Genomic DNA, 16,634 nt, shown 5'->3' on the forward strand with positions numbered 1-16,634 from the left:
ATCAAAAGGGAATGATAAAAACACCCCTCCCCAAAATGAGCAGACTGTTTACAGTCTGCTCAGATGTCTCAGGGTTGGCCTCTGTTATCCTACCCCATTCCCAAGGCACTGGCAAAGCCTGAAGGTTGTTCTGGTCTCTGGCATGAGTCAGGAGTGGGCCAGGGGATTCTCCAGGCAAGGGATTTCAGTGCCTCTGAGGATCAGTAGCTGTTTAAGTTAAGACTCTCTAAAGAAAATAAATATTAAAAGCCTAAGCTGTTTAAGCCATGGAGGAACATGAGAGCCCAGCCCTGAGCGCAGCTACAGGAAGCTCTGTGGGTACAGTCCCACCACATCTGGGGCACAGCTGGCATGGACCATTAACAGCATTGCTGTTAAAGAGGTCTTCACCTAAGGCAGGTGTAACTCTTGAAGGTGGGACAGCCACTGCTTACAATTCAAAATACATAGCATTTAACCAAGGTCCATAAAAACTAAAGCACATCTATCCTAATTGCCTAATTACTATAATTTCCCAAATGCCAGACACTGAGAGTCTTCATTCTGTATTTCCTTCTCTGAACCTTTCAACACTTCTGATTTCATGATTAGAAACCATCAGAAACATCCAAGAGAAGTTCTCCCTCAAATGTCATTCCCCAGGCACCTCCCAGGCACAGTGAGGTATGTGGATTTGGCTGGCTTCTTCCTGAATACTCTTTAGGAGCCCAGCTGGAAATGTTTGCAGCTGCTGGAGCTCTTCCACACACTCCACGTGGGAGGAAGACTCATGCCAGGAAGACTCAGGCCAGGAAGATGCTGTGCCTGGACACTCACACCTAGCACAAGTTCCCTTCCCACTTCTCCTCCCAACCATGGGAAACTTCAGGGAACTTTGTCACCCCAGGGGTCACTACATTTCCTTCTCATTTGATTGCATCTGGCAAACAGGTTCAAAAATGACAAGGAAGGAGCTGCCTCCACACATCTCATTGCCTCGGGAGTCCCTGCAGGACTTGTTATAAGCTGAATTTTGAAATCATTGAAATGAGCCATTTCTGTTTACTTGAGTCACTTTTTCCCTAGATTTTTCAGTCCATGAATATGTGCTCTTTTTCAAGTTTTGTCTAATTTGAAATGAGAAACTGCTTCCTTGTCGGCAGGTCCTTTGCAGAATGGGAAAATAGCTCATGCTGAGGGCTGTGTTGACAATGAGTATTTATAAGATAATGCTACTGGGGCTGGATTCTTTCTGCTCTGCATAATTCAGATCAATTTGTTACAGAAAAAGTGCAAAAAGGAGCAGGTAAAGTGTGTCACCATCATAGATGATGAAGTTAATCCAACTTAGTTAGGGAGCCACTGTGAAATATGTGTAGCCACAGTTGATGGGCTGAGTGTGAAGCCAAGGGGAGCTTGAATGCAGAGAAGCTCTGCTGACAAAAGGAGGAATTCAGGGTCTTTTTTTGCAGCCTCATTTCATGCTCAAAAAGCATCTCAGCTCCTTGGGGCCATGAGTCCCTCGCCAGCCCCATCTGAACTTGAGGTCAGGGAGGGCAGAAGAACCTGAGGGGAAGCCCTGTCCACAAGCAGGGAACAGAGCAGCTCCCAGCTGAGCCTGCTTGCCAGGAGACCCAGGACAACACCTGCTGCTCTTCCAGCTTTGCATTGGGCCAGTCTTCTTTTTTTCTTCCACTTTTCTCCCTCTGCCTCTCTGTGCTCCTGGTTGGTACTTGCAGGCATCCTGCCCCTGGCTGGCCAAGGTTGGCTGGCACTGCCTTCACACTGAGGGGGTCAGTCAGGAGACCCCCAGGTTGGGTGACTCCACAAAATGGAAGTGTTGTCTTCTATTGTGGTCAGGCTTTCAGAGACCAGACACAAGCCAGGAATGCCAGAAGTGTCCATGAACCAGGAAAGAAGGAAATACAGTAGTCTGATGAAGGCATGAAAAGCAGATTAGAAACCATCCCTGCAGTGGCATTGTGCAGCCAGTGTCCCATGGATGCTGGAAGACTGCTCCAAAAGACTCTCTGGGGCATTACTCCTTCCAGGAGTGTATGGATTTTAGGACTCGTCTGCAAGGCTCTGAGGCATTTCAGAGGGACATCAGGAGGTGTTTGGCTCTGGTGTCAGAGTGCACCAAGTGTTCACCTTAGCACATGGTTCTCCATGGGATGAAGGCTGTGCCCAGCCCCAGCCCAGCCTCCTGCCTTCCTGAGCATGAGCCACAGGTCTTTCGAGGTAAGATGAGAAGAACAGGTTTGTCCCCTCCACCTTCCCTGCCTGGTCCCACCCTGTGTGTGTGTGTCTGAAATACGACATGAGCTGCTGTCTTAACCCAGCTCTGTCTGCTGGTTTCTCTCTCCACAGTCTGGCGTGGGGCTCTTTCACCTGCTGCATGGCGGCCTCCGTCACCACCCTCAACTCTTACACTAAGACTGTCATTGAGTTCAGACACAAGCGCAAAATCTTTGAGCAGGGCTTTCGAGAAGAGCAGAACTTCCTAGACCAGGAAGCCATCAAGTACTTCAGAGAAAGGTCAGTGCAGCCAGTCACTCGATCAGGGGAGGTTTCCACGGACTCTGCTGGTTCCAGAAAATCCAGGCTCTCACCTACTTCAGTGGGTGAAGTCTCTGAGACACCTGGAGAAGGCATGTGTGAAAGGCAAACGCAAAAGGTCCTCCTTGATTTGTTTTTTCTTAAATTTTGTGATGTCTCAGTGTCCACCCTTCCTCCTATACTCACTAAAAGTTTTTACAATATGCAGCCAATTCACAAAAAGCTGTGCTGCCAATGTAAGCTGATTTTCCCTCTCTAGAAAGGTAAAATTGTGGGGGTGTACCAAATGTGACATCCATCCTTTCTCAGCATGTGCAACAGGCACCTCCCAGTAATCCCAACAGCTGCTGAGGCATTTTCCAGCCACCACCAGGACACTTTGGGGTTGCCATCTCCCATGGTCACATGTCTACAATCCATCCCTGGCTTCTTGGCACAACCCATCCTCTGGAGCAAATCCACACAAACACAGCAGGAACACTGCACTGCACTTCAGGAACACCCACACAGTGCCACCCCCACTGCCACCGGGGTCATAGCTGGGCTGCAGTCCTGGTGGGTCCCAAGGCCCAGAGGTGCTCTGTCACTCTGCCCAGTAGCTGACCCCTGTGGCTGCTCCAGGGACCTGCTGCCCTCGTTCTTTGGTGAGAAAGTTAAGGCTTTGTTTAAAGCTGTGGATTGAGAAGAGCACACAGTTCCTGGGCTCACACAGCAGGGATGGGCTCCACAGGGTGATATACCTTCACAGGATGAAGAGCTGAGAAGTACAGAAAATCCTCACCAAAAGCCTATGAGCTGAAGTGATATAAAGATATTTTGGGGGCAGAAAATATAAGCAGGATGGATCTCTGTTCGTCAGACCAGTGGGGCACTTTCTCCGTGGTGGAAGAGAGTGGTTGGGAAGCTCTGAGGGGACAGAAGGTTTGGAATGATCAGCATTTCAGCAGCAGAGTGAGGAGCTCCCCTGGGAGGGCAGAACTAGAGAGCTTCCGTGATTATTGCTTTTCCTTGGTTATCTTGTTTGTTATTCTGTTGTTACAGTTATCCCCCCGCTAACGTCCAAGTTTTCACTCTACCTTTCAGACTGGAAGGAAAAGAGAAATGAGGCAAACAACCATGATTTTCCGAATTTTGCATTTGGACATGACAGTGAATTCTAAAATATTCTCTGTGGGAGAAAAGAAAGCCCAGACACAGTGAAGAGGAAGGGGTCAGTGTGTGCCTCGGGGTAAATCAGCACTCAGGGAGGGAAACCAGACGAATTATTGAAGCGAGAATTGCAGATAAGAGCCCAGCAGAATTATAAGGAACAGTGTCTTGAGTTAGATTGGGAAATGCTAGGGAAACTTGTTCAAGTACCACTACTGCCCTTTCTGGAACAGTAAATAGCAAAATACATGGATGGCCCACAGGACAGTGACCTCTTTCTCTCGCATGGGTACTGTGGATTTGATTTGGGCTCCTCTTGCCCTCACAATATGACACAATCCCACCCCCAACAATTCCCTCCTCGGTCACCTCCTCCCCGCCCTTCCACACACACTTGGCACACACAGCTCAAGCATGTGGTGTTCCCAAACTTCATGATTATGACTTTCTTTTTTTATATCGTATTATTTTAATTGTTGTATCTGAATACATAATAGGAAGCCCAGAGACAGTGTTACCATGGGATCATTCTGGAGATTTAAAGCTGTGCAGCAATATACAAAATTTTTAATTTGTAAAGTGATCATATTCATGCCCAGCTTCCCTGCTGTGACCTGGGAATGCTCTGGCTGCAGGGGGTCCAAGGACTGTCCATTAGCAACACCCTGTTGCTGCATGCTGTGGGTGCCCTCAGTCCCACACAACTTCCCTGAGCTCCCATCTGCCTTTGCACAAATAGAAAATAAAATAAATCCTCTTTCCTTCCTGTGCATATACCCAGGGATACTTCACATTCCCTCCTACTCCTCCACCTCCATGTTCCTTTTCATACCTCATGAATAAAACCCTCCAGCCTTTCTTCCTTCCAGTTACTTTGCACATATCTTTACCCTTTCTGCCTGTTCCTTTGCCTCAGTGCACACTCAGCACCCCCTGGCCACACATATCCAACCTCTGTGCTGGACACACCCTGTGCAACAGGCACTTTCCTATATGTCTGCTGAAAATTAAAGCTTTATCATTATTCCCAACAGCTCCATTTATCATCTGGGACTCAAGGAAGGAAAGTGTCAGCCCCATTTTGCATGATAAAACCTTTTTGTCAGAATATTATTCTACAGGCCCCTGCTCCCAGGGAAGAAATTTGCTTTATGAAAAGTGCTGGCAGTAAAATGCTGCCAATCTTGCACGTGTTTCCTCAAATATATCATTGTATTGCACTTATTTTTAATTGCACGTAACTGCATATAACAGCAGAAGATTTGCTAGAAACGTAGATGTAAGAGCTGAAATGGTCCCTTGAGAGCTGCCAGCTGAACAGCTGTGCTCCTGTCCCCAGCAGTGCAGGAGGTGCAGGGGATGAGCCACATCATTCCATGGTTTGCTGGGCTGATCCCCCCTCCAGCAGCTCCCCATCCCTTCCCCTTGCACAGCAGCCTCGCCCTCTGTGTCCCTGCTGCTCCTTCACTTCACTCTCCACATCCCAAGGGCAGCCTCTGCTCTGAAGAACATAGGGAAGACCTTTAGAACCACATAAATGTCTGTGTACACTCCAAATTCTGCTCCACAGCCTGCTGTGACTCCACCTTAGCCAGCACATGGGGTTATCCAGCCCTGAGTCAGTCTCACAGGATCACATCCAAACCCTCTGCCTCCCTCTCCCCCAAGGCTCTGCCTCTCACCAGCCAAGCATCTCACTGTTCCTATCACTGGGAAAACATTTAAGCAGATGCTGAAAAATCAAAGATTCATGGTGTTGCATACAATTATTTCCTATCCGGACCTGGGATACTTTGAAAAGTCCAGACAAAACAGACTCTGTAGTTCACACCATGAAATCAAAAGATACTAGAGCTCTTCAGATATAACAAGTACAGTAGCCCTCAGGGTAACTCTGAGAAAAACAGGTCAATTGTACAGACTTGGAGGTATTATTCATGCTTTAAGTGTTCTATAAAATTATCAGAATTATCTGCAAAGTCAGCTTTCAGTCTTTGTCCTTTAAGTGTTTTTCCTTCCTTTCTTCTTGTCTTCCTTAGAAATGAATATTTGTCTATACCTTTGCTCATCTTTTTCAGGTTTTTAGTTAATTGTGTGTCAGTTCATAACAAGTATCTCTCTTCCATCCCACCCAGTTTCTCTTTCTGCTCTGTTTCACATGAATACTCTTGCCCCACATGGTCATGAGCACAGTCCCTTGTGTCTGGTTTACCCCAGCCAGGAGAGGAGGAACCCTCACTGCCCTTCTGCTTCCTTCCTTCCTGCTCTGAGGATCCCTCCAGAAAAGCCAAAGGGACAGGGATTCTTTGTTCTCTCCCATGGAGTCTGATAATCTCTGTGACAGCCAGCTGAAGGAATGGTGACAGACCTTCTCCACTTTCCCTGCCCAGCTGTTTAGTAGCTGCTGCTTTAGCAGCTTTAGCTCTCCCCTGCTGCTTTAGCAGCTTTGTCCCTACGGCTGTGTAATAATTAAGATGCATTCACAAGAATTCTGCTCACACAACTGACTCCACCAACACTATCATCACATCCATCCAGGCAAGGGCCAGCACAGCCAGCTTACCCATACTCAATGCCTTCCCCAAGTTTGTTCTCAGTTTCTTGCCTTCTTTTTTTCATATATTAAAGAAACCCTTTCAGCCACCCTCCCCAGCAGACTTTTCCCTTCTCCCAGGATTCTGGTGGATTTTGCTTTCAGGTAAAGAATGAAAAGTTTCCTCTCTGCTCCTTTGCTTTGCTGGGGGCAGGGCAGGAATTGCTGGTGGGGCAGAGGGAGCCCCTGGGCAAGGGGCACAGCTGCAGGGACAACAGCAGGAATAGCTGCAGGGATGACAAGGGAATGTCCGGGCTTGGGGTGAAGGTTCATGAGGACTGAAGCCTGAGGTGAGGGATAGGGGGCCTGAAAGGGTGGAAATCAAATCCAAGTGAGATCCTCACGGAGAGCTCATCACTGCCTCAGGCAAGTAATGAAAAGTTTGTGAAGTGATGTGAGGAAACTGGAATTACCCATGGCCTTCTTTTAGTGAGGACAAGAGCAGCTTTTGGACGTGCATCCAGGCCGGGTCAGGGGTGCAGAGTCCCACTGGAGCTGAGGCCACTGCAGAGATGGGTCGGGGCTTATCCATGAGGGGACCCCAGAGATCAGCACAGCCCTGTCTCCAGTCTGCTATCCAGCTTTGTGCCCCTGTGAAGCAAATCTCATTTACCAGGGGCTGTTAAATCAACATATTTAGCAAGCAAATCTGGAAGATTCAACCTCCCCCAGCTCACCCATCCGTAGCACAGCGTTTGCAGCTGTCCATCAACACCCATTGTGCCACTGCAGCTGATTTCACAACATTTTTCTTGCTGACTGGGCCCTTACTCTGATCTGCAACACCAACATAAGCAGGCAGATGCTACTGGTGAGATTCTGGAATGAGCTGAGTTCAAACTGCCATCGATAGCAGTGCAGACAAAATGTCTCTGCAGGGACAGAAAATGTCGTTTTAACTGCTAGGAGCAGTTTGAAACAGACAGCAGGACCAAAGCTATTGCAGAGCTAATAAATCAGGACTATTCCCAACACTGTGAGAACCAGAACTTTTCAAATCATCATTTACACGCTATTTTTTCCCTCTTTGCACATTTCATATCGTACTCACAGCTTGCTTCCTCTAAGTCCATTGTGCCTGAGTCAGATGTGCAGATCATACCAACGCCTTCCAAAGACATGCCAACCTTTTGCTCTGATTTCCTCCTCGGTCACCCAAGTACCTGAACAGGGTTTCAGTTACTGACCTAATGTCCCTCCCACTGGCAGAGTCAGTTCCTCTTCACACAGACACCGATATTTCCAATCTTCCCATTCCCCTTTCATCAGTGCACAGGGACCAGCACAACCTCCTGCCTTGGCTTTTTTCTGTACTTTATTCTGCAACACAGGAAGCTTTATCCACAGAGCTGCTCCTCCTGGAAAATCACATGGACTGGCACTAAAATGGTGCAGCAGTAGCACCATCCCCACTTCCAACACACACATACAATGCTGTTGGTCCCCGGTGCTTAGATCCATCCTGAAGAGGGAAAGAGTGGAGAGATGCAGCCCTGAGCCCCTCATTTCTATTCCCCAAGGCCTCTTTACATGAGCTTTCCCCAAGAGGGGCAAAGCCAGGGGAACCAAGTCCTTCCTGAGCCCATTACGATCTCCGTGCTGGGCCTGGCTATAGATGGAGGAGCCCAGGTATGTTGGACTCTTACTGGTTTTGACCCTTCCGTTTGTGTACATTTGGGAGCAGCCTTTGTTTCTGTTAAAGGTGCTACTTCTATATTCTCTTTTCCAGGACTGAGGAGGAGAGGGCTGAGGCTGGGGACCTGAGGTTACAGTGCCTCCATAGCTGCTCCCCAAATAGTAAGTGACCATGGCTCGAATGTGTCCAGCACACAATGGCTTGTACTGTCCCCACGCTGGCTCCCCGGGGCTCAGAATGAGGTTTGGAGTAGGAAGCTATGGAAATAGAGGTTTGTTGCCTTCCCAGACAGCATTGCCCAAGAGATAACCAACCAGCATAAGAACAGTACAGAATTCTCCAGGATTCAATTTAGGATGTGCACATATCCTATAATTTTGTGTTATCTCAAGAAGCTGTGACTTCATAGTAGTTTAAAAATATGCTCTAATTTACACCTGTATAACTTTCATTATCACTACCTTTTTTCATCTATATTTATCACCAATTCATGATGATGCATGCTATTGAATATAAAAATGATTGAAAGCAGCTTTGGTAGACAATAACGTTAGTATAATTAATGCCATTTCTTGCACTTTCTCTGGAAATTGCTGTGCTTTTATTCAGTGTTTGCAAAAGCTCTTGCTTTAAGCTATGGGAATCAGTGGTTCAATGTACAGAGCAGTATTGGAGCACGGCTCCTGCCTTGCTCTGAATACTATACTTTTTCTTTACTCTCCAGGAAAGATGTGTGCAGTTTCATGCATCTATTTCCTTGGAAAGAAAGCAAGTGATCCTTCATTCAGCAGGAGGGAGCCTTGGGAGAGTGACTTGCTGGCTCTGCGCTGTTAAAATTTGGAAACCTCATGGCATTTTGCTGCCTCTGTCTTGCTGAGATGCACATCTCAGCCACATACTCATGGAAGCTTGGTGTCTGTAACCCCAACCCCTGAGGGTCCTGCTCCCTCACCAGACCTGCTGGAACAGCCCTCCTGTCCCATGTCACTGCAGGTGGTGTCCCCACAGGCATGATAGTGCTGGCACTGCTCTCCAGCTCGGTTTGTCATCAGCTCACTTGGTAACTCCTGCTCCTTGAAAATGTCATGTCAGTCATGGACCTTTCCACAGGCAGATCCATATCCTTCATTCTCACAGGCCTGAAAATGTCTATTGGTACAAAATTGATCTGGGTCATGTTTCCTGAGAAAATTCCTCACCTGCCAAGCTCCTGGCAGGTGCTCAAATGTGCTTATTTTATTATTGAAACCTGTCCAGAAGTCTTTGTTTCAAAGAACAAATAACAAGTCTTGACAATAGGTGTTCCAAGGAATGGGCTCTGCTGGTCCTGTGCCCAGCGCTGTCCCAGGTGTTTCAATGTTAAAGGACACAGAGCTCATCCCATAGAGTGCTAACAGTGCTGAGGAAGCAAACCACAAACGAGAAGCCCTGAGTCAGGTTAAAGAACAGTGGCCATTCCTCAATATTCCATCAGGCTCAGCCTCACATCCATTACCTTCTGTAATGAAATCAGATCAATATTAATGAAGTGACAGGAGTGAAGCCGTGCTCTCAGTTCACAGTTTACTTACAAATCCAATAGAAGCTGCAAAATGCTCATTATCCATGCTTATTAGGGAGGAAAAACCATTAGTTACTGCTGCTTGGGATGGCACAAAGCTTCACAATGCTCACATGAACCTCTCCTTCCTCAAGCAAGCCCACCAAGCCATAACTGGCCTGTGCCTGACCCCAGGATTCTCCTTGATGCTGGTTCCAGGGTCCCACACTCCCAGTCCTTGTCACATTCCCCATGCCAGGGACCCGTGGCCAGCAGAGGATTGAGAACGGCCAGCAGAGGATTGAGAAGGGCCTGGCTGAAGGCAGAGCAGCCACCAAGGTCACACTGACCCCATGGGTGGTGTGGAAGAAGGCGACACGTCACCAGGAACAGACCAACCCAGCAGCCACATGCCACCAGCAGAGGAAATGCCAGCAGGTCACTGGGAGCACTTCGTGGACACTTCACACAGGGGTGGTCCTGTGCCAGCAGGACACCAGGAGGCACCACCTGGAGTTATTCCTGCTGCTCACCTCAACCAGCGCCTCATTCCCGGCAGGACCTGCCAGCTGCCCTCACCCAGGAGCACTCTGAGGAGGTTCTAATCTGAGCCAAACAGCAGATAAGGAATACTGGCTCATCCTCAGGCATCATGAATCTTTCTGTCCTCCCACGAAGACAAAACAGGGCATCTGTCCTTGTTGAGAGGAAAGGACTTGGGGGAGTGTTGCTGAGGAGTGAAAGAGCAAAAGCTCTAAAGAGGAGAACAAGACTGAGCGATTGTGGAAGACAAACACTACCTGGCCAGGTGATTTTGGAAGAGAGAATGTTAAAGGTTTTTGAGCAGCCCTACAGCACTGTGGGAGCACAGGTAGCACAAAGGGCCTTATGCCAGGGCAGGATATCAGGTTCCTCTGTTGGCAAGACTGAGCTCTCCGTTTTGAAAAGCAGCCTTAAATTATAAATTCCATCAGAAGTTTGATTCCAGAGGCGCCTCAATCAGGACAATGCAATTATTCAGTCTTGATAATTCTACATTAAACCATTTAACGCCCATCACTAAACTATAATTTTCTTTTAACAGGGTTAAAAAGAAAATTATTTTATTAACTTTAAACCCCTTTAGCAGGGTTCAAACTTACCTGAGCTGGGCTGAGAGCAGCACCAGGGAGCTCTAACTATAACTTGGCTTCCTCTGCTCTCCCCAAGCTGCCTTCCTGTGCAAACATATGGCACTGGCCCCTATACATCTGATGCCCCCGGACATACCAAATTTAGCATTTCCAGACACTTTTAAAGCCTATTTGCTGTCATTTTTGACCTTGGAGGTCTCAACTTTTTCTTTCAGAAGTGCAGGGCTGGGAGATCTTGATGCTCCAGCCACTGCACAGAAATACAGAAGGAGAAGTTTTACATCAGGATTCTGTTGTTGTTGTTGTTGCACAGTTATTTATTAGCAAGAAATGCTCACTGTTATTAGGCTCCAGATAGCAATAGTCCCTGATTTCAGACATCTGTATGTCCATGCCACTTCCATCCTTTCTTCCAGAGTTGTCCCACCATGAGGCATTAATATGAGGAGCCTGGATCCCACAGGGCAGGTGGGAGAGGTACAGATGGTAAATATAAAACAAGGGGCAAGAGAGAGGCAGTAGAAATATCACAAAGGACAAGGAGGGACAGGTGTGGTGGCAAAGCCAAAGAAGAGATAAATAGCCCAGAAGAGCAACAGCTCAGCAGGAAACAGCACATTCTTACTGTCTGTGGCTAAAAGCCTTGGTGTTATTTGAGGCAGATAAACCCAGGGTTCAGGACACCAGCTTCTCTTGTAGAAAACTGAAAGATTATTCAAAATTAATTCAGTGTTAAAGAAATAATATGTCACTGTTTTGGCAGCGTGGGCATTTCAGAAGGGTCACCTGACAAAGAGGAGGCCTTGGAAAAAATAGTTTTATTCTCATGTCATCACCCTGTAGGCATTTCCCCTGGGCCCATCCCACAGCTCCTCTACCATCCTCCCACCCCGGCTGTCTACAGTGAGATTTATGCAACCAGCCCTTCAGTGCTTCATTCTAAAGCATAGTGTAATTTTTTTCTATTCAGACAAGTTCATCAGAAGAACTCTAGGTTTAAAGCATGGTGGAAATGATTCATAAAAAACAAAGAATAACCACTGGGGTTTTTTTTTCCCTCAGTCGCAAGCGCCACGGAAGCAAAGTGGTGCTGGATGTGCAGGCAACTTTCAAATGTCTCCAAAAATTCTGTAGCACCAGCTGAGCTGGAGAGGGCAAGGCACAGATGGCAGCCAAGGTCACTGTGACAACGGGGAACATGCTTTATATGCTGAGCAGCACAGGCTGGGAGGCGGCAGACAACAAGGGCTTGACGCATTTGAAGTGTCGCTCAAAGTTGAGCCAAGGTTTCTCCTTATGGAGGTACCTGACAGCTGCAATCAGCTGCCTATTTCATGTCAGCATTGATTCCAACTCCAGGTCTTGCAATTCTTCCTGTAATTTATTCAGTTCGTAGTGATTCACCACATTAAAAAACAGGTGGGGAAAAATCCCCTCTGATAAAGCACCATGGTTACGGGTCGAAGATCCAGCCTTGCTGCACTGACAGCAGTGGGAATCTCGTTCCTGTCTGCAGGCAAAGCCTTGCCCACCAGGAAATTCCAAAGCTAAAGGTCTCGGTTCTGTCCTCATTTACCTCTGCTAACATCCAGACTGACATTTTGCTTTAACATTGCTTCTTGAGCTACCAGTTTTTCTGCTTCTGAAGTAAGGATGATGATAAAAGTAAATGCAGTCCCATGGTGGAGCATGGCAGCCAGTGAAAACTAAGGGGTGGAAAAGGGAAGCAAAATAAGCTGACAGTTTATAATACATTTTTGTTTCCTCCAGTGCACAGGTGAATTGAAAGGCTTCTTATATAAATTTCAGTGGGATTAGTTATGAAAAGTGCTTTCTGTCACTCTTTTAAATTGCATCTTTCAATAAATGCTTCATCTCCTACAGCTAATCCTGGATTTATGCAAAAAACTCCCCAAACCACTACCCCGCTTCAAGCCAACCCTGTCCCACACTGCTAAACATGTGAAACAAAGTCTTTCAGACTCTATCTGCACCCTTTCATTGTGCATATTCTATTTCCCCCTGGAATGGAGGTAGGGGCTGTTCTCAGTTCAGGTTCAGATAGTTTTACACCGTGGGATATTTGAGGATAAATACACGTAATTTTAACAACAAAAATGCATTTTTGTTTTAATTGCCTTAAAGTGGGGTTGTCTCTTGTCTCCCAAAAGGTCCAAAGCCTGAGCTACCGACCCTGACTTATGCAAGGAAGGGGCAGCAATCCCTCTGAGCCAAATAACTCTGGTTTTCCTGTAAAAACCTTTTCATTCATGAGGGACTCTCCGGCAACAGGCACTATAAAGTCAGTGGGAAAAGGGACAGCCCAGAGGCTCCAGTAGAAGAGAAGGACGCTGAGGTGGGACCCAGAGGGGAGAAAAGTGAGAGGAAAAAGGGGAACTGGGGGAGGAATAAATTCTTTTCATAGTTAGGCAGAACAACAGAATAACACAGTGTGGACAGGGACCCCAGAGGGCTCCAGTCCTGTGCTCCCAGAATGTCCAGGTTGGATCAGGCTGCTTCATTCATTGCCCAGTTGAGATTTGAACATGTCCAAGGATGGAGATCCCAATACCTCTCCTGGCCTCTATCCCACTGTCTGAACACCCTCAGGGTGAAAAGCTTTTTCTCATACAATTCCGGCCTTCCAGCCCTGTTCAGCCGGGTTAAGAAGGCAAGGCACTCCCAGGTGCTCCCTGGGACATGTATGTGCTTGTTTTCCCTCCTGCCCATTATATAACCCATTTTATGATTCCTTTTTGGCTTTGTTTTTATGCAGTAGCTCTGTAACTGTCTGCATTTCCAATTATAAAAGCTTTATATTTGATTTAAACCTGATAATTAAGCTGTGATTTAGCAAATTAACCCTATTGAAGCCCAGAGGTGTGAGACATACTCTTTAGAACCTTAAATATTTGGTGTTTAATTGCATCCAACACTGAGAAAGGTGCAGGGAGGTGGAGATGTGATTGTGTAGCTAATTCAGGCCCCTGGTGCTGACAGGACAGGACCTCATACATCCCATCCAGACCAGGATTTGCTGCTGTCTTCCACCACAAGAATTCACCAGATGCACAGAAAGACTCAGTTGGTCCCTGGCATCACTACGAAAGTTTGTCATGTCCTTTGGCTGTTAGAAATCCTGAACCATGATCTGCACTGTGGTTGCCTTTGTGTTCCCCTTCAAGGTCAAGGCATTTCTAGCTGCATTCCCCACCTTTCAGCACAGTTCCAGGCCACTAGGGTGGAACATCTTCCTCTCTTGCCATCAGGATTGACAAACTAAGAAAAATTTAGCCATCCCCTAATTCCCTGAGTTCCCAAGCAGCGCTCCCAGGAGGCTGAAGCATGAGGGCCCATGGAAGGAAGGCAGGTCTTCACAGTGGGCAGGATGGTCAGGGACAGGTGCTGTGGCCACCTGCAGCCAGGTTTTTATGTTCTCACAGTCATTATGCCAGTAGCTTTCATCCCTTCCTGTCCTTCCCCAGCACCAAATCCTTGGTTCTCGCTGAGCTGTGTGACTTTTGGGGAGGAGAACGTGGATGTTCCAGTGATCCTCACACTGAGGATAGCTGACAAGTGCTCAGTTGGCAGCAGGGAGGAGCTGGTCCTGAATTTATGTGCCTTATTCTCAGATGCTTTGCCCTTGATCACGAGAAGCAGAGGGTTTTATAGGACACGAGAGGCAAATCAGCCTACGGGGAAATTCAGTTGTGGGAAACAGGCTTAAAATTGTCCCAAAACAGGCCTAAAATTGTCTTATAAGCCTTTAGCACAGTCCAGAGGAAAAAGTGTGTGTTTGTCTTTCTTCAGGGCTTCACAACACCCAGCTCTAAGTGTCACTAGCCCGCAGAGGAACAGGAGTGATCATAATGCTCAGAAAATACCCCCATTCGCTACATCAAGCTCTTCCAGCAACACATCAAGCAGCTCTTCACTTTCATCAGAACCAACCAGCCAGATCTCCATGGTTCAGGATCAAACCCTGCTGGACATCACCTCCATCACTAGATTGGCCCCAGGGGAATCACCAAACCCTCAACCACTTGAGCAAAGAGATACAAATTTAGCAATATCGTGTTCCAGCCCACTGGGAGCAAGGACTATTCCAGCATCTTGCCCAGCCAGCCTCAGGCGCAATCTAACACCCAGCTCAGCCAAGCCACAGCAATACTCTGACTCCTCTCCAGTCAGCCCAGGGATCAACACAGCTTCCTTCTCTACCTTCTGTCCTCACACAGCACAAAACGTACAAGCTTCAGCTTCAGATCACACACTGACCCCAACCAGGACAAGCACAAGGCCTCCAGCAACAACAACTCCTGAAGAGAGTTCCCAGGCTCCTGGCTATTCTAAAAGTGAATTAAAGAATACAGGAAAGGGGTTTGAATCAGATCTGGAAGATCCTGATCATGAGAGGTATGTATCCAGACAACACAGGTGTCTAAGTCCTCAAATGACCCATGTTGGTATAGAATCATTAAGAACCCCCCATAAAAAAAATTAAATATCTTGATGATTCAGACGTCCCCAGTGTTTGTTTTTCAGTAACTACCCTGTTCTTCCACTAAACCCTGTTATCCAGGAAGCAAAATGCCCTGTTCCCCAAACACCCATTTAGCTCTCCAGACCCGATGACAGACCTGGGCCAGGTCATCAACCTCAGCTCCTCCAACAGGGCACAGTTTTCAGGCGCCTCCTTTCCTTCCAAACGAGGCAGCACAACTTTCCCTTGTACCAGCAGAGAGAAGCTCTGCTGTCACTTGGAGCCTGACAGAGCAGAGCAGGGGATGGTGCTCAGCGACGTGGCCAGGATGTCCCTCCCAAACCTCCGCTGTCTGCTCTGACCCCAGGCAAGCTGGGCTGACCCCACTCCTCCAAGCCTCTGAACTCCACCCTGTCTCTGCCACTTCTTTCCTTGGCAGGAGATTTGTAACCACACAGGAATTCCAAGCCATGGAGAAAGAGCTAGAGGATGTAAAGGAAGACCTGAAATGCCTGAAGTGGAAGGTGAGACACATTGGTGAGACGGTGCAGCCCCTGGCCGAGGACAGCAAGAGGTACAACGGCTACACCCTGACGGAGCTCAAGGCCATGGTGCAGTTTGAGGACGACCCTTACAAGGCTGCCCACAAAATCCTCACTGCCCTCTTCAGCGATGTCTACTGGCCACAGCACCCAGCCACCGAGCAGGCCTGCAACTCCCGCTCCCTGCCCAAGCCCAAAATAGACCCAGAGCTGTACATGGTCTACTGTGACATTCTGAAAAGCATATTCCCTGGAATTAGCAGCCAGACCTTGAGGGAAGAGACACAACAAATGCAGAAAAGCACCCAGAGAGCAGTGCAGTAGCACCAGAGCCCACAGATGTTGTGCAGAGTGCGAGGTCTCCGGTGACTTTAGAGGACTGGACTGTGCTAGGTCCCGTCAGCTGAGTCTGTCCCTTTTAGGTACGGATTGTCTGTAAAGGTGTTGGTGAGCTCTGAGCCCTCGTGCCACTTGCCCAACGACACAGAGTGGGAAGGCATCCTGGACTCTTCCCACATTTTAGAAAACAATTGCTCCTTTAGTGTCTCTTTCAATCTGTGGACGTTTCCTTGTTTCCAGCAACTACAAATGCTGACAAAAGAATCCCAAGAAGGTGTTGTACGTCCAAGCAAGGGCCTTCTCCCAGCCCCAAACAGACCAACCAACCAGCATCTGGGTAGTTTCTATTTTCTAGAGTGTATCATTCATTAAATGACATTACTTGTTAGAAAATAGTGCCTGTTCTTTTTTATTTATTTGTCTAAAAATGCTTTGCACATCAAATCAATCAGCATCATAACTTGAACATGCACTGGAATGAGACCTGGGCATTTCAAACCCTCCTCTGCCCAACTGAATCCTTGGTTTCAGGGGCACAAACCCAGGGCACGGTGGTGAGCAGCTGTGGTGAGACCACCCAGGTCCCCTTTCAGCTAAAGGGGGCCAGGGCACAAAACTCTGCCATGTGCTCCTAAATCACCAACCCAGCAGTGAGACAGGTGAAGGTCTGTGACCTCCAGC

At 47.6% G+C, this 16,634-nt stretch overlaps 1 protein-coding gene across 4 annotated transcripts in view; it reads left to right on the plus strand.

Moving 5' to 3' along the window:
* GSG1L (GSG1 like) overlaps nt 1–16,346 on the plus strand; it is a 56,462-nt gene extending 40,116 nt beyond the window's left edge. Inside the window, exons 5-8 of one of the 4 annotated variants that reach the window (XM_042037821.1) lie at nt 2,350–2,517; nt 8,010–8,077; nt 8,641–10,264; nt 14,400–14,485. In XM_042037821.1, the coding sequence (XP_041893755.1) occupies nt 2,350–2,517; nt 8,010–8,077; nt 8,641–8,750 (346 nt within the window). In that variant the 3' untranslated portion in view covers nt 8,751–10,264; nt 14,400–14,485. Of the gene's footprint in view, nt 1–2,349; nt 2,518–8,009; nt 8,078–8,640; nt 10,265–14,399; nt 15,006–15,511 lie in introns of those variants that run through there. The other 3 variants (XM_042037822.1, XM_042037819.1, XM_042037820.1) reach the window with 3 other exon arrangements.
* Nucleotides 16,347–16,634: the final 288 nt, after the last annotated feature.

Source organism: Corvus kubaryi, unplaced genomic scaffold (genome assembly GCF_017639235.1).
Source record: "Corvus kubaryi isolate FWS band 111438036 unplaced genomic scaffold, C.kubaryi_AGA036_p1.0 37387, whole genome shotgun sequence".
In the NCBI taxonomy this organism is placed as follows: domain Eukaryota; kingdom Metazoa; phylum Chordata; class Aves; order Passeriformes; family Corvidae; genus Corvus; species Corvus kubaryi.